General features: G+C 52.7%; 2 protein-coding genes and 1 long non-coding RNA gene across 7 annotated transcripts in view; 2 read left to right on the top strand and 1 right to left on the bottom strand.

Moving 5' to 3' along the window:
* The window catches only part of HOXB3 (homeobox B3), a 33,126-nt gene extending 20,613 nt beyond the window's left edge, over nucleotides 1-12,513 (top strand). For 2 of the 3 annotated variants that reach the window (XM_057536734.1, XM_057536735.1), the window contains 3 exons: nucleotides 5,705-5,792; nucleotides 8,724-9,320; nucleotides 10,169-12,513. In XM_057536734.1, coding sequence (XP_057392717.1) covers nucleotides 8,873-9,320; nucleotides 10,169-10,998 — 1,278 coding nt within the window. In that variant the 5' untranslated portion in view covers nucleotides 5,705-5,792; nucleotides 8,724-8,872 and the 3' untranslated portion in view covers nucleotides 10,999-12,513. Of the gene's footprint in view, nucleotides 1-5,382; nucleotides 5,793-8,723; nucleotides 9,321-10,168 lie in introns of those variants that run through there. The other variant, XM_057536736.1, reaches the window with a different exon arrangement.
* LOC103009308 (uncharacterized) lies at nucleotides 10,256-15,119 on the bottom strand. 3 transcript variants are annotated; one of them, XR_009006403.1, is made up of 5 exons: nucleotides 14,725-15,119; nucleotides 12,942-13,020; nucleotides 11,402-11,459; nucleotides 10,930-10,992; nucleotides 10,256-10,371 (listed from the first exon to the last, which is right to left on the bottom strand). It is a non-coding gene; the product is annotated as an uncharacterized LOC103009308 (long non-coding RNA). The 3 variants fall into 3 exon arrangements; XR_009006402.1 differs by having other exon boundaries at nucleotides 10,262-10,403; nucleotides 10,942-10,992; nucleotides 14,725-15,118; XR_009006401.1 differs by having other exon boundaries at nucleotides 10,273-10,403; nucleotides 14,725-15,118.
* Nucleotides 15,120-16,145: 1,026 nt separating this feature from the next.
* Nucleotides 16,146-18,759, top strand: HOXB2 (homeobox B2). Its single transcript, XM_028165007.2, has 2 exons — nucleotides 16,146-16,881; nucleotides 17,656-18,759. Exons 1-2 carry the CDS (start codon nucleotides 16,503-16,505, stop codon nucleotides 18,336-18,338), a joined length of 1,062 nt encoding a protein of 353 aa, XP_028020808.2. The 5' UTR covers nucleotides 16,146-16,502; the 3' UTR covers nucleotides 18,339-18,759.
* The last annotated feature ends 239 nt before the right edge of the window (nucleotides 18,760-18,998 follow it).

Genomic DNA, 18,998 nt, shown 5'->3' with positions numbered 1-18,998 from the left:
ATGGCAGGGTTGGACAGGACACTCCCTGAGTTCTTCCCAGTTCTGACCTTGAGTAACTCTCTAGTGCTTAGGAGCAGCTCCCTTTTGTGTCTTGGAGTTCTGTGGGCATCTGGGTATAGGTCACTGCATGCATATTTGCAATATACAGGGAGTTTGCATATGCCCAGAGCAGTGCATGGTTACTCAGACTGGCTCTAAGAAATCCATTGGAATCTGGACCATTCCTCCTCCTGAAGGTGTCCTTATTCTCAGCAAAGGAGAAGCGCAGGCCTAGAGCAATGGAGATAGAAGGCAGTGGGAGGGGCTAGCTGGGTGGGTTGGGCTGGGATTGGCATTTGGAGGGGGTGCTAAGGAAGGAGGGGCTCAGCCTTTCAGAGAAAGGCACTTTCCCCGCCAGGCATGGGAGCTGAGGCTGGAGTTGTTGGCAGTATAGCCTAGGGACTGATTTGTGGTTTCAGAATTTAGATTCTATGAAAGCAGGCCACCACCACCACTACATCCAGCCTGATCCTGACCCCTGGGCCTTTGGGCCCCCTCTTCTTGGGAGAGGACACACACAGGCTACCACAGCACTATACCAGGTCTCCTCCCAGGGCAGCCAGGACAGAGAAGGCCTGCAAGGTGGATGACCCCTGTCCTATTCTTGCTCTTATTTTCCATCTCTTCTCCTAACTGGGAAAAAATAAAATAAGATTCAAAAGAGATGGGGGCTTCTCGGAAGTTGCATGGTTGTGAGAAGGGAGATTTCTTGTAGGATCAGGGATATGAGGAGGCCAGCAGAGGAGGGGAGGCTTCCAGGCTGCCTTGGGAAGTGTGGTCAAGGATATGAATTCTGGTGGAGGAAGTGGGAAGAGATGAGAAACAAATTCATCTTTGGGGTTCTGGAAATCAGAGTCTCTGGCCAGATAATCCATTTCTTAGAGCCTCACCCCAAACCCTATTTGAGAGAGAGAGAGAAAGAAAAAAACCAAAAGGGCCGGCAGGCCCAGATTCTGGCCCTATCCCATTCTGACTTTTTATATTCGGAGGCAATTCGGGAGGCCTTCCGCTGATTGGTCATTAATCCGATGAGTTATTGCCTGCTGAACAGAGGTCACTGGGAGAGACATCCAATCTGTCAGGAGAGACCTGCGCAGTCCCTCGCAGCGGGCTGGGCCCTGTTCCTCTCTTGTCTGCTTCTCTGTTCCTTCCCCAGCAAACCCCACCCCACGCCCACTCCCACCCTTCCCCAAGCTGTCCAAGATTTTCCCCTCTCCTTCTTGCCTTCTCCACTCTGCCCACCTTTGTCTCGACATCCGCCGGGGTGGGGTTTGCCAGGGCAGGACAGAACTTCTAGATGAGGCGGGACCCCCGATTCAGTCAGGCTCATTCCCATCCAGGCGCCGCCAGCTCCCAACTCCCGACTTTGCCTTAAGCACCATCAGCCACTGGCGCGGCCTCCTTGGTCACCGAGCAGACTTTGCAAACCCTCGTGGCTACCCTGTTTTGTCCTGCCTCCTTTTCGCGCTCCCACGCCTGGGGTGAGGGGAGAGTTCAGCTCGGATTTTTCTTTTCCAATCTTAGCGGCCGTTTTCTTCTTTCAATCTCAGCTTCTACTGAGCTGGGTCTACACGGGCCTCCGCCCAGGCTCGGAATCTTCTCGTTTCCTCAGCCCCTTTGTTCCCTCCCGCTCGGGCATCTTAGAGAGGTGGGAGTTGGGGATCCAAATACCAAGAGCGATTTGCAGTAGCAATTCCCATTTTACAACACCCAGCTTGGAAATCTTTATTAATATTTAAAAGCGATGGAGATTCGGGTGTGTGTGTGAACTTTTCACGACTCTGCCGTGGCCACAAAGTTGGGCAGTGAAGCTGGAAGAGTGTGGGACTGGGAACCCAGACTGGACCAGAAAGAAAGAGATCGCTAAAAGCCTTGCCGCCACCCCCCTCCCCGACTCCCAGGTCCCGGCTTCTCAGGGAGCCCGGCGGGCCAGGCGAATTTGGGGCTGGCTGAGCTGGGGGCTTGGGGAAGGGGGGAATCCTTGGTCATCCCAAGGCTGATATCAGAAATCGATTTTAAGGGAGCCAGCCAGTTTGTCCTTATTGAGAGGAGAATTTTCGTTTGCTCTTTGATGGTTTTTTGGGGGAGAGACATGATCCCTGAAGGCCTTGAAGGATGGGCGCCCAGTGATCCCTCAAGGGGGTTTTAAGGGCCCGGTCCCCTGGTACTGGGTACGGATTAGGAGTGGGGGAGGGGAGTGCGGGAGCGAGTGTTCTAGCTCTGTAGAAACTGAATCTGAGAGGAAAGAATATCTAGGAAGGTGGACATTTTCTCTGATTTTTGCCTTTATTATTAATTTCTGCCCTTATTAGATTACACTAAGTTACCTGTGTCTTAATCTTTCTCTCAATTTTTCTTTTTCATGTTCTCTCCCTCTCTGTCTCTCACACATGGTAAGTTGCTCAAGTTTCCCTCCTTGAATCCAGGAAGAGATTTTTCCCTCTTCTCTCTCTAGTCTGCGCCTAAATCACGACTTCACTGTCAGGGGTGATAAATCCCTCTCTCCTCCTTTTCCAGACCTCAAAGTCTTCCCTCAGACCCCTCTGGTGTTTCCCACCCCAAGGTCCCTGCCCAGGCTCCTCACTGCCCCTGCCCTATCCCCTGAAGTTTGGAAGGTCCCCAGCCTGCAGCAACACCTCAAACGAAATGGGTGTCCTGGGGTTGCCAGTTCTACCATCCACCCGCCACCTTCCCAGCCCCAAACAGGGGCAATTGGCCAGCCAGAAATCTCCGAGAAAGGGATAAAAAAGGCAAGAAAGAAACCAAACTGGGATCTAATTGCGTCCCAAGCATTTCGAATAGGCTCTGCTCTCAGAATTCCTTAAGAAGCCCCCACCCCATTTCCTACCACATTTGGGGGTATGTGTGCTGTGAAAATCTTCTCCAGGTTAGCTCTCTTCCTTCCAGCCCTCCTTTTTGCTCCTACCCCACTGCACCCCACCTCCTTGTGTAGCCAGAAGGGACCACATGAGTTGAAGCTCCGAGAGGGGAGGGGTCCCCTGCTGTCTCTGGAAAACTCCTCTCCCCCTCTCCCCTCAGCTTAGCTTCAGGCCGATCCTCCTGCAGGCCCGCAGCTAGTTGTGTGCCCCCTGGGCTCTCTTTTTATTCCTTGGGGCAAAGCTGTGCAGTCCCACAAGTGAACAGGTCCTCCTCGTCTCTTAATTTCACAATGACCTTCTCTAGCTAGTGGTAGCAAGGGCTAGGAGAGTTGGAGGGTCTGAGGTACATTCTTGACTTTTTAATTTGGGGAGGAAAAGACCCAAAGGTGCTGTTCTCTAAAGCCTCTAGAAGCCGCCATGGGCAAGTCCCTGACCCACCAGGCCCAAAGCTATATAAGGTCCAATCCAGCAGGTCTCTAACCAGGATCCAGAGATCTCAGGACAGATTCTTTGTAGCCCTGACTGCTTTCTCTGAGGGTCCTGGCTTGAGCACCAGCTCTGGGTCTGGCTTGGGCATTTTCTTTTCTAGATACAACTAATAAATACAGAAAATGGCTTCCATCTTCCGTCTTCACCTCCCCACCACACTTCCCTCAGCCACCAACTCTCTAGGCAGGCGGCAGGATCCTCAGGACATCACAGCGGGAGACTCTTCATGCAGTTCCTTGCTGGAGGGTAGGGAGGCCATGGGTCCCCCCCTCCACCCCCATTCAGCAGGGCCCCAGGAAACTGGCTGCTCCAGCCCACGAAGCCTGACTTAGTGGGCCTGAAAGAAGTGGGGGCCGGAGGAAGCCAGGGACCACCCCCTAGGAGAGTAGATAGTAGGACCCTTTCTCAGCCCAAAGAAAAGCCTGTGAGTGGGGAGCTATGGGGTGTGAGGGAAGCTTTGCCAGACACAGCCACCCTTTCCTGGAGGGGAGACAACAGCTGGAAACCATCTCTCACCTTTGTTCTCCCCGTCCCTTCTCTCCTGGTGCATCCAGATGGGAGAAGGCAAAAGCCAAGGATTCTAACCAGGAGGTCACAAGGTAGTGGCTGGCTCTGTCTACGGAGAAGTTAAGAGAACAAGTTTTCCAAGCTGCCTTTGTAGAACAGAGAGACTGTCGGCCTTCTATTTTATCCTCTAAGCCCGAGTCAGCAGTTCGGCGGAGTTGCAGACACTCCTGCTTTTGGAAAAGTCCTGGTGCTCTTTTTGTCTTTTTCCTCCGCCAGGAATGGCTCTTCCCCACCCCCGCCCCAAATCTGCAGACACCTACATTCTTGCCTCCTGTCTTCCTCCTACAGGCCTCCTCGCCTTTTCCTGCCCTTCTAAAACACACCCGAAGAAAAGTTGAGCTTTTGTAGTCTTCCTCACCTGTTCCAAGAGTCCTAAATCTTGTAGAGCTAAGAGATATTAACAGGTTTGTTCTGAATAATAATAATATAAATAACTATCCTCCATCTCTTCTGCCAGTGCATTTAAAATTAAGCCATTTTGCTGGTTCTTCTCATCTTCTTAGAAGTACAAATGTCCTTATCACCTCTTAGCCCCTTCTGCCTATCCAGAGGTGAGAATCTCAACAGAAACTTCTTCATGCAGTTCTTACAGCCTCTCTATTGGCAGCCGTGTCTGGAACTCAAGCTAAACACAAGGTTCTCCTTTTGTCACCCTCTCCTCAACCCCCCTCCCCCTACAAGATGGTCTGGATTCTTTAAATAATCACTCACCGCTTGTTGTCTGCTCTCAGAAATTGGGGGGGGGTGGTCTGTTAAAAAGAAAAGAGAGGTCTGGCTCCCCACCCTCCCACACAGGTTGGAAACTGGGCCAGGAGATTTGCCGGGATAGAGGAGGAATAGAGAGGGTGTGGGGGAGAGAAGAAACAGAGACTGGGAGACTCGGAAGGAGGGAGACAGAGCCAGAGGGCCAGAGACGCAGCCACCAGTCCCACAAGAGTGAAACTACTTAAAAAAAAAAAAGTCCTAGTGTTCCCACTGCGAATGAATGCAGAGGGACACCCAGGAAACGCCCCCCCCCCCAGGCTAGGGCCTCCCAAGCTACTTCTCCAATTAGAGGAAGGGTTTACTAGTGGTGCTGGGGGGAGCTGTGAACTCCACGGGCTTTGCCTTATCTTTGCGCTCCTCTTCCTCCCCCGCCAAAATCTGAATTTAAAAATTTACCTGTCCTTAAAAAACAAAGACAAAACTCAAAACCTCTACCTCCTTTCCTTCCTCACTCTTTTTTCTTTTAAACTGAGGGGGGGTTTTCAAAATGTCCCCCCTCTCCCATCACCACCATCACCTTCCTTCCTTATCAGGCATCTAAGCTTGCTAAAGGGGGAGAGGTGGGGGTGTGTGTGAGCTTGTGTGTGTGTGAGTGAGTGAGTGTGTGAGTGTGTGTGTCTGTGTGGTTTTTTTCCCTGTGCAAAAGCAGAGGCCATTGTTACGGAGAGTAGGGCGTACCAGTCTTATAGGGCAACCACACTGTGGCGGCTTGGCCGTGCCGGAGCCCGGAGCTGGATTCTCAGCGAGCTGAGCCGCCCGAGCACCTTTTGGTCTTCTTCTATTTTTTTCCCCTCTCCCCCACCCCCTCCCTCCTGCGCACCCCCGCTCCTAAGCCGAGTGAATTGAAGCGGACGCCGCGCGGCTCCTCTGGCCGGTCTGCCCCTCAGGCTCCCCAGCCGGGGTGGCTGTTGGGGAGGGGGGCGACGCCGCTTTAAACAGTGGTCTTTTTTTCCTTTGCCTTCAAGGAGGGGAGATTTCTCGCCTGCCGCTCGCGCTGGGGCTCGATGTGAATATATATTATGTCTGCCTGTTCTCCCCTCATCGGTGGCTAAGGTAAGCTGGACTGAAATAGGCTATCAGTTTGTGAATGGCGGAGAGTATGTCTCAATGATTTATGGCCCATATGACTCCAATCTCGGTTCAAGAAGAGTTCACAAGCTTTAAGCTTCCTTCCACGCAGCGACTCTCTCTCTCTCCCTCTCTCTCTCTCTCTCTCTCTCTCTCTCTCTCTCTCTCCCCCTCTCTCCCTCTCTCTCTCTCTCTCTCTCCCTCCCTCCCTCCCTCCCTCTCTCCCTCTCTCCCTCTCCCTCTCTCTTCCTGCTTCTCTCCTTTTCTCTTTTCTTTCAGCAGTCAGATCAGGGCTGAATTTTTGCCCCGCTGCTAAGAAGAGCCTAACCTTTTTCTCTTTTCCTTTTTTGTTCTTTTATTTTTCTTCCTTCTATTTTTTTTTTTTTTTAAGTCCTGGACGGTGGCCTATCCCCTCTCCCAGGGCTTCCCAGCTATTGTTACTCTCCCAGGATTTCGGGGGTGTGCCTGGAAAGGTGGGTTTCTTGGGGTGGCTCACCGCCCTTCTTCAGCGAGACCCTGCGGGGAAGCCGGGAGCCACGTCTCTTTCCTCCCTCCCTTTCTCCCGAGAAGCCATATGGAGCCTGGATTTTTCCAACATGGAGGCACGGGAAATAGACATGTTTGGCTTGGTAGAGCTGCTCCCCACCCCCCCTTTTCCTGGATCCCCAGATCTCGGATCCCCTTGGCACCTTTCCCTCTTCTCACTGTCCCATCAGCCAGGCCTCTGCGCCCTCCAGCCGAGTCCGGCCTGGCAAAGTCCCGGTGCGGAGTTGCTAAGACGTCTTTTAATTCGGTTACCTCCAGCGCCCAAACTTGCTGCCGCCCTAGGGCTCGGCCCTCGGCCGGGTGTGCTTGGAACCTGCCGCTGCTAACCGTTTCCGTGTCCTGAACGCTTTCTCTTCCCCTCCTTGGGCCAACATAGCTCGTCGCCAGCCACCGCAGCAGCAGCAGCCGAGACAGCCCGGCGGCGGCAGCCAGGGGCTAACTCTGTCCGCAAACCTTCCCGGCCCTTTCTCGCCGCCAGCGGAATCTCCATTCTTTCCTATCACGTCTCTGGCTTCTTGCTTCCCACACTCGCCTGGCCTCGGTCCTGCGATGGTTTGCGAGTTTATTGCAGGGGGAGCGACAGGAATTTCAGCCCCAGGCGTCTAGTCAAATTATTGTTTTATCATCATCATCATCATCATCATTACTGCTGTAACAATCATTTAGACTAAATAAAGCCAGGGCCCAGCCAGCCAACCCCCTCCAACAGTTTTATTTCATTCTCCTATCTATTAATAACAAACTCAACTGATGCCTGTTAATTAATTCCCCCTTCAGCCAGGGCTACTCCGAAGCTAATTTTGGTTAAATCATCAGAGGCTAATGGTAATAATAATAAAGGGATTGGGTCAGCCTGGTCAATTGAACTCCAGTCCTCCTCCCTGGAAGGATCTGCTGCTTTGCAGACCCATGCGTGTTTCCCAGAAACAAATTCTTCCCAGAACCCAATCAGAACTCAAGGCTACCCAGCTCCCTTTTGAGTATAAATCTGTGCCATTAAGAAGGGGGTTTATGTGTGGGAGGGATTTCCTTCACCTGCACTCCTTTCTGTTTTATTTTCCTATTTTTAGTTTTCTTTGGAGTCGACCAGCTGGGCTGAATGGGATTTAAGTAGTCCAAACTCATATGTCAGAAGAGAGGGTCAGTCTTAACATTTTATGAAAAGTGATGGTGAGGGGTTGGGAAGATAGATGGGGGATGCAGTCAGAAGTTTCAGAAGAAATACACAAAATCCTATGACAGCTTGAACCTTTATTTTTCCAGCACATTTTTAAAAGCCTGCATTAAAATAATCTTTTTTTTTTTTTTGGGCCTCAGAGAACTTCAGTAAACAGGGGCACCCAGTTTCCAACCCAGAGAATAATATTGTTCAAATAGCTTTGTTTACTTTCTTTTTTCCTAGGGAAAAATTTTCTGTTTTAGAAAGCACTTTCCCATCTCTCAGTAGAAAAGTCCAGCAGTTATCCAATTTCTTTCTTCTTTTCTTCTTTAGAGAAATCAAAGGAAACAGACTGTCAAGAAAAGGGCGGGGAAAAAATTAAGCCTGATGAAAAAAAAAACAGAGGGTGGGGGGAGACCTGGGCCAAATGGTCACAGCACCAACCAGCCCCGCCGGGGAAACAATCCTATTCCATTTGGGGGCCCCATGGGGGCTGCTGGCTGTGGGGTCCCAGACTAGAAAAGACTCAGACTGGAGGTATTGGTACCTGCAGCAAGGCCATGGAGGAGGCTCAGTTCCACTGGCTCTGGAGGTTAAAAATCTTCAGGAAGTTTCTAGGTCAGGCTGCAGTCTTCGTGAGGTGGGAGGGGAAAGAGAGTATCCCTCAACCAGAAGGTTCCCTGCTCAACTTGCTTCTCCCTCCTGCCTCTTTCAGAGATACTCAGTTTTTTCTCCAGGCTAGACTCTGGATGAAAGGAACGTAGATGGAGGCAAAGGCAGGAGGCCTCTCAGCTCAGAGGACGGTGTTGATGATGCTTTTATTTTGGAGTCTGCAACCCTCCCCCAACACCTATCCCAGATTGGGGGGGGGTGTAGGGAGAGGGAAGAGGAGAGGTCAGGGGCTAGTGTGCAGGCAGGAGAGAAGCAATGTCCCTTGCAATAGTAAGATTCTATATCTAGGCAGTCCCCAAAGGAGTCGAGTCCTTATTTTTTGAGTGGAAATGAAAACTGGTGGGCTTTTTCTTTTAAAATTAAAGGGTTGAAATAAGAAAAATCCATTTCAGGTCAAGGAAGTGGCCTCAGCATCTGCTGTGAAGATGTTGGGTGGGGGAGAAGAAAAACCCTATTGATGTCAGTTCCCTTTTCAGTTCCTAAGATGGATTCGAGCCCCAGTCCTCTTCTCCCCCTGTGTCTCTTCTCTCACCCCGCAGGTCAACCGCTACGAACAGACCCCGGGAGGAGGGGGGCAGAAAGGGGAGGGGGGTCCGGCGAGCCACGTGACCCCAGGGGTGCCAATGTCCGGTCGTGAGGGTATCAGGCCCTTGCAAGTTGCCACCCACCGCCCGGGCCTCGCCCAGCGATGCAGAAAGCCACCTACTACGACAACGCCGCGGCTGCACTCTTCGGAGGCTACTCCCCGTACCCTGGCAGCAATGGCTTCGGCTACGACGGTCCCCCTCAACCCCCCTTCCAGGCCGCCACGCACCTGGAGGGTGACTACCAGCGCTCAGCGTGCTCGCTGCAGTCCCTGGGCAACGCCACCCCGCACGCCAAGAGCAAGGAGCTCAACGGCAGCTGCATGAGGCCCGGCCTGGCCCCCGAGCCCCTGCCCGCCCCGCCGGGCTCACCCCCGCCCAGCGCTGCACCTACCAGTACCACTAGCAACAGCAGTAACGGGGGCGGCCCCAGCAAAAGCGGCCCCCCCAAGTGCGGTCCCGGCTCCAACTCCACCCTCACCAAACAGATATTCCCCTGGATGAAAGAGTCGAGGCAAACGTCCAAGCTGAAAAACATCTCCCCCGGCACAGGTACCGGCTCTCTGGCTTCCTCGTCGTCAGCGTTTGTCCGGGCCAGGAATGTCACTGTTATTCTAGCACCCAGCCCCTAGGCGCCCAGGCGGCGGCCTGGGAACAATATCAGGTGGCTGCGGCAGCGGCGCATTTCCCCGTACCCCCCACCACCTAATGACCCCTGACCCCGCCAACACCCTCTCCCTCCACCCCCCTCCACCTGAGCTTCTGAGAGGTCCAGAAGTCCAGGTGCTCGGCCTCAGCCCTTCGCAAGGCCGCAGAGTCAGACGCTGCCAGTAGACGCAGAGTCGTCAACGATTGATTATTATTAAGGATGATTACTGTGGGCATTAATCACAGTCGCTCGGGCGGCCCTGGGTCCTGGCCTCCAGGCACTACAGCCTCTTCGCCCCACATTTCCGTGCCCTGCCCAGCATGTCCAGACTCCCCCCGGGGTTCTCCTCAGGCACCTGCCGGGTCCACAGGACCGGGCGGGGTGGGGGTGGGAGGAGTGTCTGCCACACCTGGAACTGGGGATAAAAGGGAGGAAGCGTGCGCGAGAAAATTCAGCCCTAAATAAATGGCCATGCGGCTCTGTCTGCGTGACATGATCAAATTTTCATAAGCTGGGGCAGCGAGAGGCGAACAGGTCTCTTAATAAATGCCACTATTATAGAGTGTCCGCTAATGCGACGGGCGGGTGGGGGGGCGGTGAGAGGAGGAGGCGGGGACGCGAAGGGGAGGGCGGCGGGTGCTCCGAGTCCAGGCCTGGATTTATTAAGAAACGATGCATTCAATTTCGGCGTGTTCAGTAATTATCTTTTATTTCATTTTCTCCCCTTCCCACCCCTCCCCCTCGGATCCAGCAGAGGGCTGCGGCGGTAGCGGCGGCGGAGGCGGCGGAGGAGGCAGTGGCGGCGGCGGCGGGGGAGGGGACAAGAGCCCCCCGGGGTCGGCGGCGTCCAAACGGGCGCGGACGGCGTACACTAGCGCGCAGCTGGTGGAGCTGGAGAAGGAGTTCCACTTCAACCGCTACCTGTGCCGGCCGCGCCGCGTGGAGATGGCCAACCTGCTGAACCTCAGCGAGCGGCAAATCAAGATCTGGTTCCAGAACCGGCGCATGAAGTACAAGAAGGACCAGAAGGCCAAGGGCCTGGCCTCGTCTTCGGGGGGCCCCTCCCCCGCTGGCAGCCCCCCTCAGCCCATGCAGTCCACGGCCGGCTTCATGAACGCCTTGCATTCCATGACCCCCAACTACGAGAGCCCGTCCCCGCCCGCCTTCGGCAAAGCCCACCAGAATGCCTATGCGCTGCCCTCCAACTACCAGCCCCCCCTCAAAGGCTGCGGCGCCCCTCAGAAGTACCCCCCGACCCCGGCGCCCGATTACGAGCCTCATGTCCTCCAAGCCAACGGGGGCGCCTACGGGACGCCCACCATGCAGGGCAGCCCGGTGTACGTGGGCGGGGGCGGCTACGCGGATCCGCTGCCGCCCCCTGCCGGCCCCTCCCTCTACGGCCTCAACCACCTTTCCCACCACCCCTCGGGGAACCTGGACTACAACGGGGCGCCCCCTATGGCCCCCAGCCAGCACCACGGACCCTGCGACCCCCACCCCACCTACACAGACCTCTCCTCTCACCATGCGCCGCCTCCTCAGGGTAGAATCCAAGAAGCGCCCAAGTTAACACACCTGTGATGGGAGAGGGGGGGCTGAGGGGCAGGTCCTGGGGTGGGGGAGACCCAGGGCGGGGGCTGTGGAATTCTGGGGGACAGCCTGGAGGTCTGAAAGAGGAGGCAGGGAGGTGGCAGCCAGGCTTCCCGGGAAGAAAGGGCCTGGAGTTCCTTCCCCTTCCCCTGGCCTGAGAAGTTGCTTTTTAAGTCCTGCAGCTCTTGTTAAGTCCACCTGCCAACCCATTGGAAAGGAATCTACAGCAGATTGGAGATGACCCTATCAATCCTAGGCCTCCAGCAATACCCAATTGGAATTCCACCCTCGAGAGTGGGGTAGAGAAAGAGGAGATAGGGAAACAAGGCAGAGAAGCACATTTAAAAAAACAGACAAGATGGCTAGGCCATCACCAGCCAACCAACCAACTTACCTTCCGTCTATGTGGGTAATTCCCCCAAATCTTGATTTTTTTTTTCCTGGCAATTCTCCTTTTTTTAAAAAAAAATTAAAACATATTTCAAAACCAAGGGCACAAAGCACGTACCCCTCCCACTTCCCTGAATCCTCAAATTTCTGTCAATCGATTTGAGGTTGATTGGGCACTGCCTCCATTTCTAGTCCCACACTTTTCCTGCTCTAGGACATTAATATCTATACCCCGCCCCCATCAATTACAGTCTTCAGAGGGCTCAGGGATGGTGAGAGATCCTGAAAGTCAGAGCTGTCTATATTATAAATATATATATATATATATATTTTTCTTTTATGGCAAAGCTGGGAGGTGAGGGCAGGCAAGTTGTCAGGACTGAAGGTTTGCCCATTCTGCTGCTTCGCATCTCAGCTCCAGGTCCATCCCCCTCTCTCCACAGAAAGCAGTCGGTGACACGAGGTTCTACACTTTTCTTTTCTTCCGTTGCTCTCTTGACTTAACGTGAAAACAGGGTATATTTTAACAAACTGTCTGTCCCAGGCGGGGTCTGCAGCTGGGCCTGTGTGCCTTGCTCAACCGGGACAGGACACTTTTGTTGCACTTAGAGTTTACATTTTAATGGATATAAAAACAACTGTGAGAGATGCCTGGGCCTGCAGGAGTCCAGCATTGCTCAAAAAGTGTGTGTTCTAGTGAACATTTTCATATATATTTATTGGTTATAGCCTGTTAAAATATTTTTCTTTTTTGTATTATTTATCCCCCTACCTTATGTATTTATATGAGGAAAAAGGAAAAAATTGTACTTTTTTTAGTATTTACTTGTTATAAAGGATGTTGTGTTCCCTGTCATGTAAAACCAGCTATTTTAGTTATATTGTACTCTAGAAAAGAGCTGTAGATTTATGTTAAACTCGTACTTATGAGCAATTGTAATTAGTTCTAAAAGGCATGAACTCAGCTCCTAATTGTCACTGTATAGTCCTGAATTTGTAGAATTAGAGTTAATTCCCTCTTGGAACTTTCTTTGTTCTTCTGTAGTTACTTTTTTCCTTACTTAAAAGGGTTGTCTGTCAAACAATTCTTGAATAAACTTTCTGTTATCAATTTTATCTTGTCCTGGTGGTCCAATTTAGATAGCAGAGCAGCAGGCTGCTGACTGCCAGATTTCCCCCAAGGGAAGAAGAATGGTGAAGACCCTATCCTGGCCTTTTTAGTCTACTGCTCAGGCCCCTACCTCCCCCATCTGTGTCTCAGGTTTATTTGGTTTTTCTCACACAAGCTTGGAACATTCTGCCAACTTCTTTAGCTAAGATATAAGTAACAAGTTTGGGGGGAAAGGAGACTTGGGCGCTCTCTCTCCATCTTTCTGTTTGGCTTCTTTGCCTCTCAGTTTTTCTCATTGATTGGTCTTTTGTCTTTTTGCTTCTTTGGCCACAACCTCCTCACCGCCCCCCCCCCACCCCCTCCACCCCACCCCACCCCACCCCACCCCACCCCATGGACAACAACAAAAACTTGGCCCATTACTGCTTCTTACACGCAACCTAAACTTCACAGTTCTCTTCCGGAGCGACAAAGAAGTCGTCACGTGACCCGAAGCCCAACCACCATTGGGTCTAAAATGAAAACAAAGGAAAATGATTAATCTAAAAAAAAAAATCTGAGGCCTAGACTTCTCAGGTCAAACCTTAAAACTAAAGTGAAATTAAATCACTAAATAAAACTCAGGACGGAGGGAGAGGAGGCGTGTTTGATTTCCACTGCCAGGGAAAGGGGAGAGGAGGAGGGTAGGAGAAGCTGTTGGATCCAAGCGTAAATAAAATGGTCCCCAGGCTAATGTGCTGCTCTGTTTCCACGATCCTTGGGAAAACTTCATTTCTTAGTCGTGGTTCCATAAAACTTTTATCACATTGGAGCGAGGATAGAGAGAGTCTGTCAAAGATGAAATGTCACCGCCGCGTCGCTGGAGCCGATAAGAGCGAGGAGACAGGGCGGCTGAAATATGGAGCTAATTCGTTGAAAGAGAAGCGATGGCTGCTTGCTGAAGAGTTGCGTAATTCTAATTGTAAGCGATGCGCCCGCATTGCTTAATTAGGAGCATATATTTGGTGATAGTGATGGGGGGGGGCGCGTGTCGGTGAGAATCGTTCCAGGCCCTCAGCCTTAAAGCGAGAGCTGATTTTCATTTTTATGTTGCATCCTGGCAGTCCAAGGTTAGTAATTACAGTCTTTATGCAACAATAAATAACAATAAAAAAGCAACCTGAATTCTACACTCCCCCCCCCCACCACCAAGTAGGATTTTAACTGGACTAGGCTCACCCAAGCAGCAAGCAATTTAGCATTGGGTCAGGCTATAATTTAAAGGCATAAGAGCGTGCAAAGTTTGATTGGGATCAAATAATGCTCAAGGGTTTTTCTTTCTTTCTGTCTTTCTCTCTCTCTTCCTCTTCCCTGAGTAACATTTTCTGAATGATGTAACTAGATGAAGCGCCATGTTTGGCTCTGGGGGTAGAGTGGATAGATTATTTATCTAGCAGGAGAGAGGCAGGCCAAATCAGAGTTTAGCTCAAGTTTGAAAAACAGAGCTTTGGCTTGAAATTGTAATTGCAAACAAGAAAAATAAGGGCTGCCTTGGCTTGGTGTCCCCTACCCTTCCCTCTGAGGGATTTCAGGCCCTAGCTAAGCAGGGGGAAGGGGAAAATATCTGGTCAAGGGGGAAATATCTGTGCTGTAAGATTCACAGCACAACAAGGGGGCGGGGAAGCGGTGTCTCGGGGAAGGAAGGTTCTCTTGGTCCCTTTTAACACCCAAGTTTTCTGCTGTTCTCTAATCTGGCCATAAAATCTGTCAGCAGGGTTAGAGAGAGCCGTATTTCCTGCAGGGACAGCCGGAGTTGTTGCGGAGAGAAGCGTTCAACCCTGCAGCCAGCTGGAGAGGCTGTGAAAAAACTTGCAGGGCTTTTCAAGGGGGTGGCCGGAGGAAGAACCCTCTCAGGCCTCACTGCACAACTTCCAGACAACTACTCTTCAGATTCTTCTCTGCCTACTCCCCACCCCCACCCCCATCCTCACCTCCAAGTAGCAAAAATTACTTTATTTGGAGCTGAGTTGGACACAACTAACCGTCTCTGGCAAGTTTGCCCAGTTTTTCAGAGCAGCTCTCTTGGATCTGAACCCTCCAGAGCTTGCCGCCCCCTGCCCTGCAGCCCTCGCCTCCAGCTCCCCTTTTTTCCTCCTGGCTCTCCTCCACCCCACACTTTTCCTCAGATTTCTCTGTCTTTTTTTACTCACCCACCACCCACGCGGATGAATACTCACCACCACCCACGCGTCTGTTACACTGACAGAAAGTTTCTAGTTCCAGCTCCCGGCCGAGTTGCCATTTCTCTGCTAACCAGCCTTCTCCTTCTTGCTAGGAGGCAGCGAGCAAGGAGGGGGAGGGGAGGCCAGAGCCGTGGGAGTTCTCCAGACAAACTTTCCACCCAACCCAGCGCCCTTCCTCTGTCCCCATTTCCCATCTGTTTCCCTGCTCTCCCAGAATCACCTTTCTCTTTTGCTAACACCCCCCACCCCCAGGCCTTTTAAAGGGATGTGGAATTTCGGCTGTTCCCTCTGCTTTCCCAAAGAGCCAAATTCTTTGATGCCATCCTAGGGAGCTGTCAGGGGGTTAAGATTGATCGCCTCATCTCCTCTCGGTCCCTCTGACCCACTTATTTAAAAATCTTACCCCAGATCGACTTTTCATTTTCTGCTTTGAGATCTAGTTTCCCACCGATTGCTTGGGGCCCTGAGTCTTGTATCCCTTCCCTCCAGTAAATTACAGCACTCCCTAAAGTTCATACTATCTTGATCCTCTGAAAAGAAATAAACAACAACAATTCCCCCCAGGGGCCAGAAATGGAATATCATCTCAGTGGTCATTATTTTTTCACCCCCTCCATGTTCAGGGAATTCTATCTTGTCAGGGATATTAATTAATACAATGGCAAAAATGGCAGGGGGATTCCTAGAGGGTAAAGCCCCACCTCCACCCCATACATTGACCTGAAGTTTGAGAGTTCTCTAAGTTAAATCGGTGGCTACCTTGGTTCTTGTTCCTGTTGCTGGATATAGATGCAGATACAGGCTTGAGGCTTGAGTGGGTGGGTGCATATGCATCTTAGACCCTGTCTGTTGGGGGTGTCACAGAGGAGTGCAGATGCCTCCAGGTGAGGAGGCAGGTAGACACAGGGGCAGGGGTAGTGCTGCAAACGCTGGGCAGAGAATGCAACTGAGACCACACAGCTATGTAGGCCAGAGGTGCAAAAGGGCCCCTCACTATCTCTCTCACCCCTCTGTGTCAGCCTAGGAGTGCTTGTCGATTTCCCAAGATTTATCTGTTGCTTTTGGGGGGTGGGTTGGGGATAGTGGTGCTGATGCTTGCAAATCTCTTGCTTACTGCACGGTAACACCGACCTTTCCCAAAGGCGAAAGCCTCTTTTTACTACCTCTTCCTCTCACATTGAGATCCTCACTCAGCTTCCTTTTGGGGGGAGGGGAGGGGAAGAGAATGCTGCTGGCCTTGTAAAGAAAGCTTTAATTTACTCTATTAAAAATATTTGCAGAAGAGGACGATTTCTCCCTTAGGCTCTCGTTTCCTGGGATTCCAGAACCTCCCATCCTCTGAAGGGGATGAGGAAAAGGTTCCTTTAGCTTTTCTGGAGAAAGGGAGGCATGGGGAGAGGGAGTGTAGGACTGGGGAGATCATGGTGTCCAGGTCATGGTCCTCTAGAGTTTTTGAATCAATTAAAGCAAATAATGCTCTCTGTTTTCCACCAGGCCCAGACAAGCGATTGGCCAAGGCCGGTCCCGTGACCATGAATTCCCTGCAATTTCGCCGGAGTCCTGGGTTTAATAGAGAGAGTCCCCATACGCTTGTATTTATCAGCAATATACAATTATAAAGGCCCAAAATTAAAAAAAAAAAAAAAAGCAAAATCTTCCCCTCCCAAAATCGCTCCATCACACAGACCTGGGGGGGGGCAGGAGGGGGGGTCCCTTCCGATCCTCCCTCCTGACGCCCCCCCAGCAGGCCCCCTCCCCCACCATTGAAAGCCATGAATTTTGAATTTGAGAGGGAGATTGGGTTTATAAACAGCCAGCCATCGCTCGCCGAGTGTCTGACTTCCTTCCCCGCTGTCTTGGAGACATTTCAAACTTCATCAATCAAGGAGTCGACATTAATTCCTCCTCCTCCTCCTTTCGAGCAAACCTTCCCCAGCCTCCAGCCCGGCGCCTCCACCCTTCAGAGACCCGGGAGCCAAAAGCGAGCTGAAGATGGGCCCGCTCTGCCGCCGCCGCCGTTCCCCGCCGCCCCCATGGCCCCTGAGTTCCCCTGGATGAAAGAGAAGAAATCCGCCAAGAAACCCAGCCAATCCGCCACGTCTCCCCCGGCCGCCTCCTCCGTCCCGGCCTCCGGGGTCGGATCGCCCGCAGGTCGGTAAGCGCGGTAGGGATGGGGTGAGGGGCAGCTAGAAAGAAAGGGGGAGAAGGAGCGATGGGGGAGGTAGAAAAGCTGGCGAGCCTGTTGGGGTTCTTTGCCCCCGTCGATTCCAGGGACGAGGAAGCAGAAAAGACCGCTGGGGTTCAGGCCTGGCCGCTGCCTGCACTTTTTTTTTTTTCTTTCTACAGCAGATTTTGGAAGCTGGTTGGGGAAGAGCATTTTTTTTTTTTTAATGCTAGAAGAAAAGGATTTGATTGAGGTTTCACCTTTATCTGTGTGGAGGAGTGTTGTTGGCTGGGGTCGAATCTGGAGGCAGGAAAAGATTCGGTCCCATCTACCCCAGCTCTAGGAGAAGAGGGGGAATTTGAGAGCTAGGGAGCTAGGGAGGAAAGGAGGTGAGGAACAATCTTTCTTTATGAACCCTCTTCCCCAGGCTGAGTTGTAAAGTGCCGAAATGAGGGGTCCACTCAGAGGACCTGGGAGAGGGCTCTGAGGTTCTGGGGGAGAAAGGGAGCCGCTTCCTACCACCCCCTGCGTGGCTCGTGGGCGGCTCTCTGAATGCTTTGCCCTGACCCAGGCCAAGTCTGGAGGCGAGAGAGGGACGGGAAAGAAGGCAAGAGCCTTGGGAGCGAGCCGCTTTGGTAAGCGGTCAGGGCGGGGGTGCTGCTGATATTGTTTTGGGCTGATGGGGTAGTCTTTATTTCAACCAAGTCGAGGTTGGGCTAAGGACACGGCCCGCGTTGACGCCCAGCCCGCTTTCCCTGCAGATGGGCCGGGACTGCAGGAGGCCGCGGGCGGCGGGGCGCGCAGGCTGCGCACTGCTTACACCAACACGCAGCTGCTGGAGCTGGAGAAGGAATTCCACTTTAACAAGTACCTGTGCCGGCCGCGCCGCGTGGAGATAGCGGCCTTGCTGGACCTCACCGAGAGACAGGTCAAAGTGTGGTTCCAGAATAGGCGCATGAAGCACAAGCGGCAGACGCAGCACCGAGAGCCGCCCGACGAGGAGCCAGCCTACCCCGGCGCGCCGAAGGACACCGGCGAGCCCGCCGAGGAGCCCGTGACCAGCCCGGGCCGCCCCACCGCCTCGCAGGCGGCGCGGGAAGCCTGCTGTCACCCGCCCGAGGTCGCGCCGGGGCCTCCGAGCGCCTCGGGCCCCCGGCCTTTGGCAGCTCGCGTGGAGGACGCGGGCGCGCGGAGGCCGGGCGGCGCGCTGCGCGGGGCGGGCGGGCTGGGGCCGGAGCCGTTGCCAGAAGACGCCTTCCCGGAGCGGCAGGATTCACCTTTCCTCCCCGACCTCAGCTTCTTCGCGGCCGACTCCTGTCTCCAGCTGTCCGGAGGCCTCTCCCCCAGCCTCCAGGGCTCGCTCGACAGCCCGGTTCCCTTTTCCGAGGAAGAGCTGGACTTCTTCACCAGCACCCTCTGTGCCATCGACCTGCAGTTCTCCTAATAACCCGCTTCCTCCTCCCGGCCCTCGACCCCCGCCCCCCTCGGCTGCCGAGGATCCCCCTCCCCGAGCTGTGTAGACTTCTTTATGTGTTTTGCTAAAATTCAGGTATTATTGAATTACCGTTTAATCCACTTCCTTTCTTCTCTCTTTAAAATACTGGGCACTCGGGCGTCTTTTAAAAGTCACACAGAAAAAGTCGGTTTGGTAGAGTCCTTCCAACGAAATCTCAGGAATAATTAAACTCTGGCGCGGGGGCGGGGGTGTGCTTTCTTAAAAGGAACTAGAGGAACTTATTTTCCTCTTTTTTTTTAAGTTTTAGATCGTAGATTATTTATTAAAATTCTTTAATAATAGGAAAAGGGAAAAGTATTTATTGTACATTATTTTCATAGATTAAATAAATGTCTTTATAATGCGAAAACGAGTGTTTGTGTTGGGACCCAGCCCCTTTCCTCCTCGCACCCCCTAGGCCGGCCCTCACTCCCTCAGGACCAGCGCCAGGTTTGTCTGGCCCTGGGCCGACTAAGCCCGGGTGGTACAAAAGGGGCCCTATTTGGCCGCCCGCCTCTCCGCCCGCAGCTCTGACGAGATTGGGCGTTTGTTGCCACCCCCTAACAGATAGCCTTTGGCTCTGCCTAAAAATAAACGTAGGGGGAGAGG

This window comes from Balaenoptera acutorostrata, chromosome 20 (assembly GCF_949987535.1).
Source record: "Balaenoptera acutorostrata chromosome 20, mBalAcu1.1, whole genome shotgun sequence".
In the NCBI taxonomy this organism is placed as follows: Eukaryota; Metazoa; Chordata; class Mammalia; order Artiodactyla; family Balaenopteridae; genus Balaenoptera; species Balaenoptera acutorostrata.
This window is presented reverse-complemented; position numbering and strand designations above follow the sequence as displayed.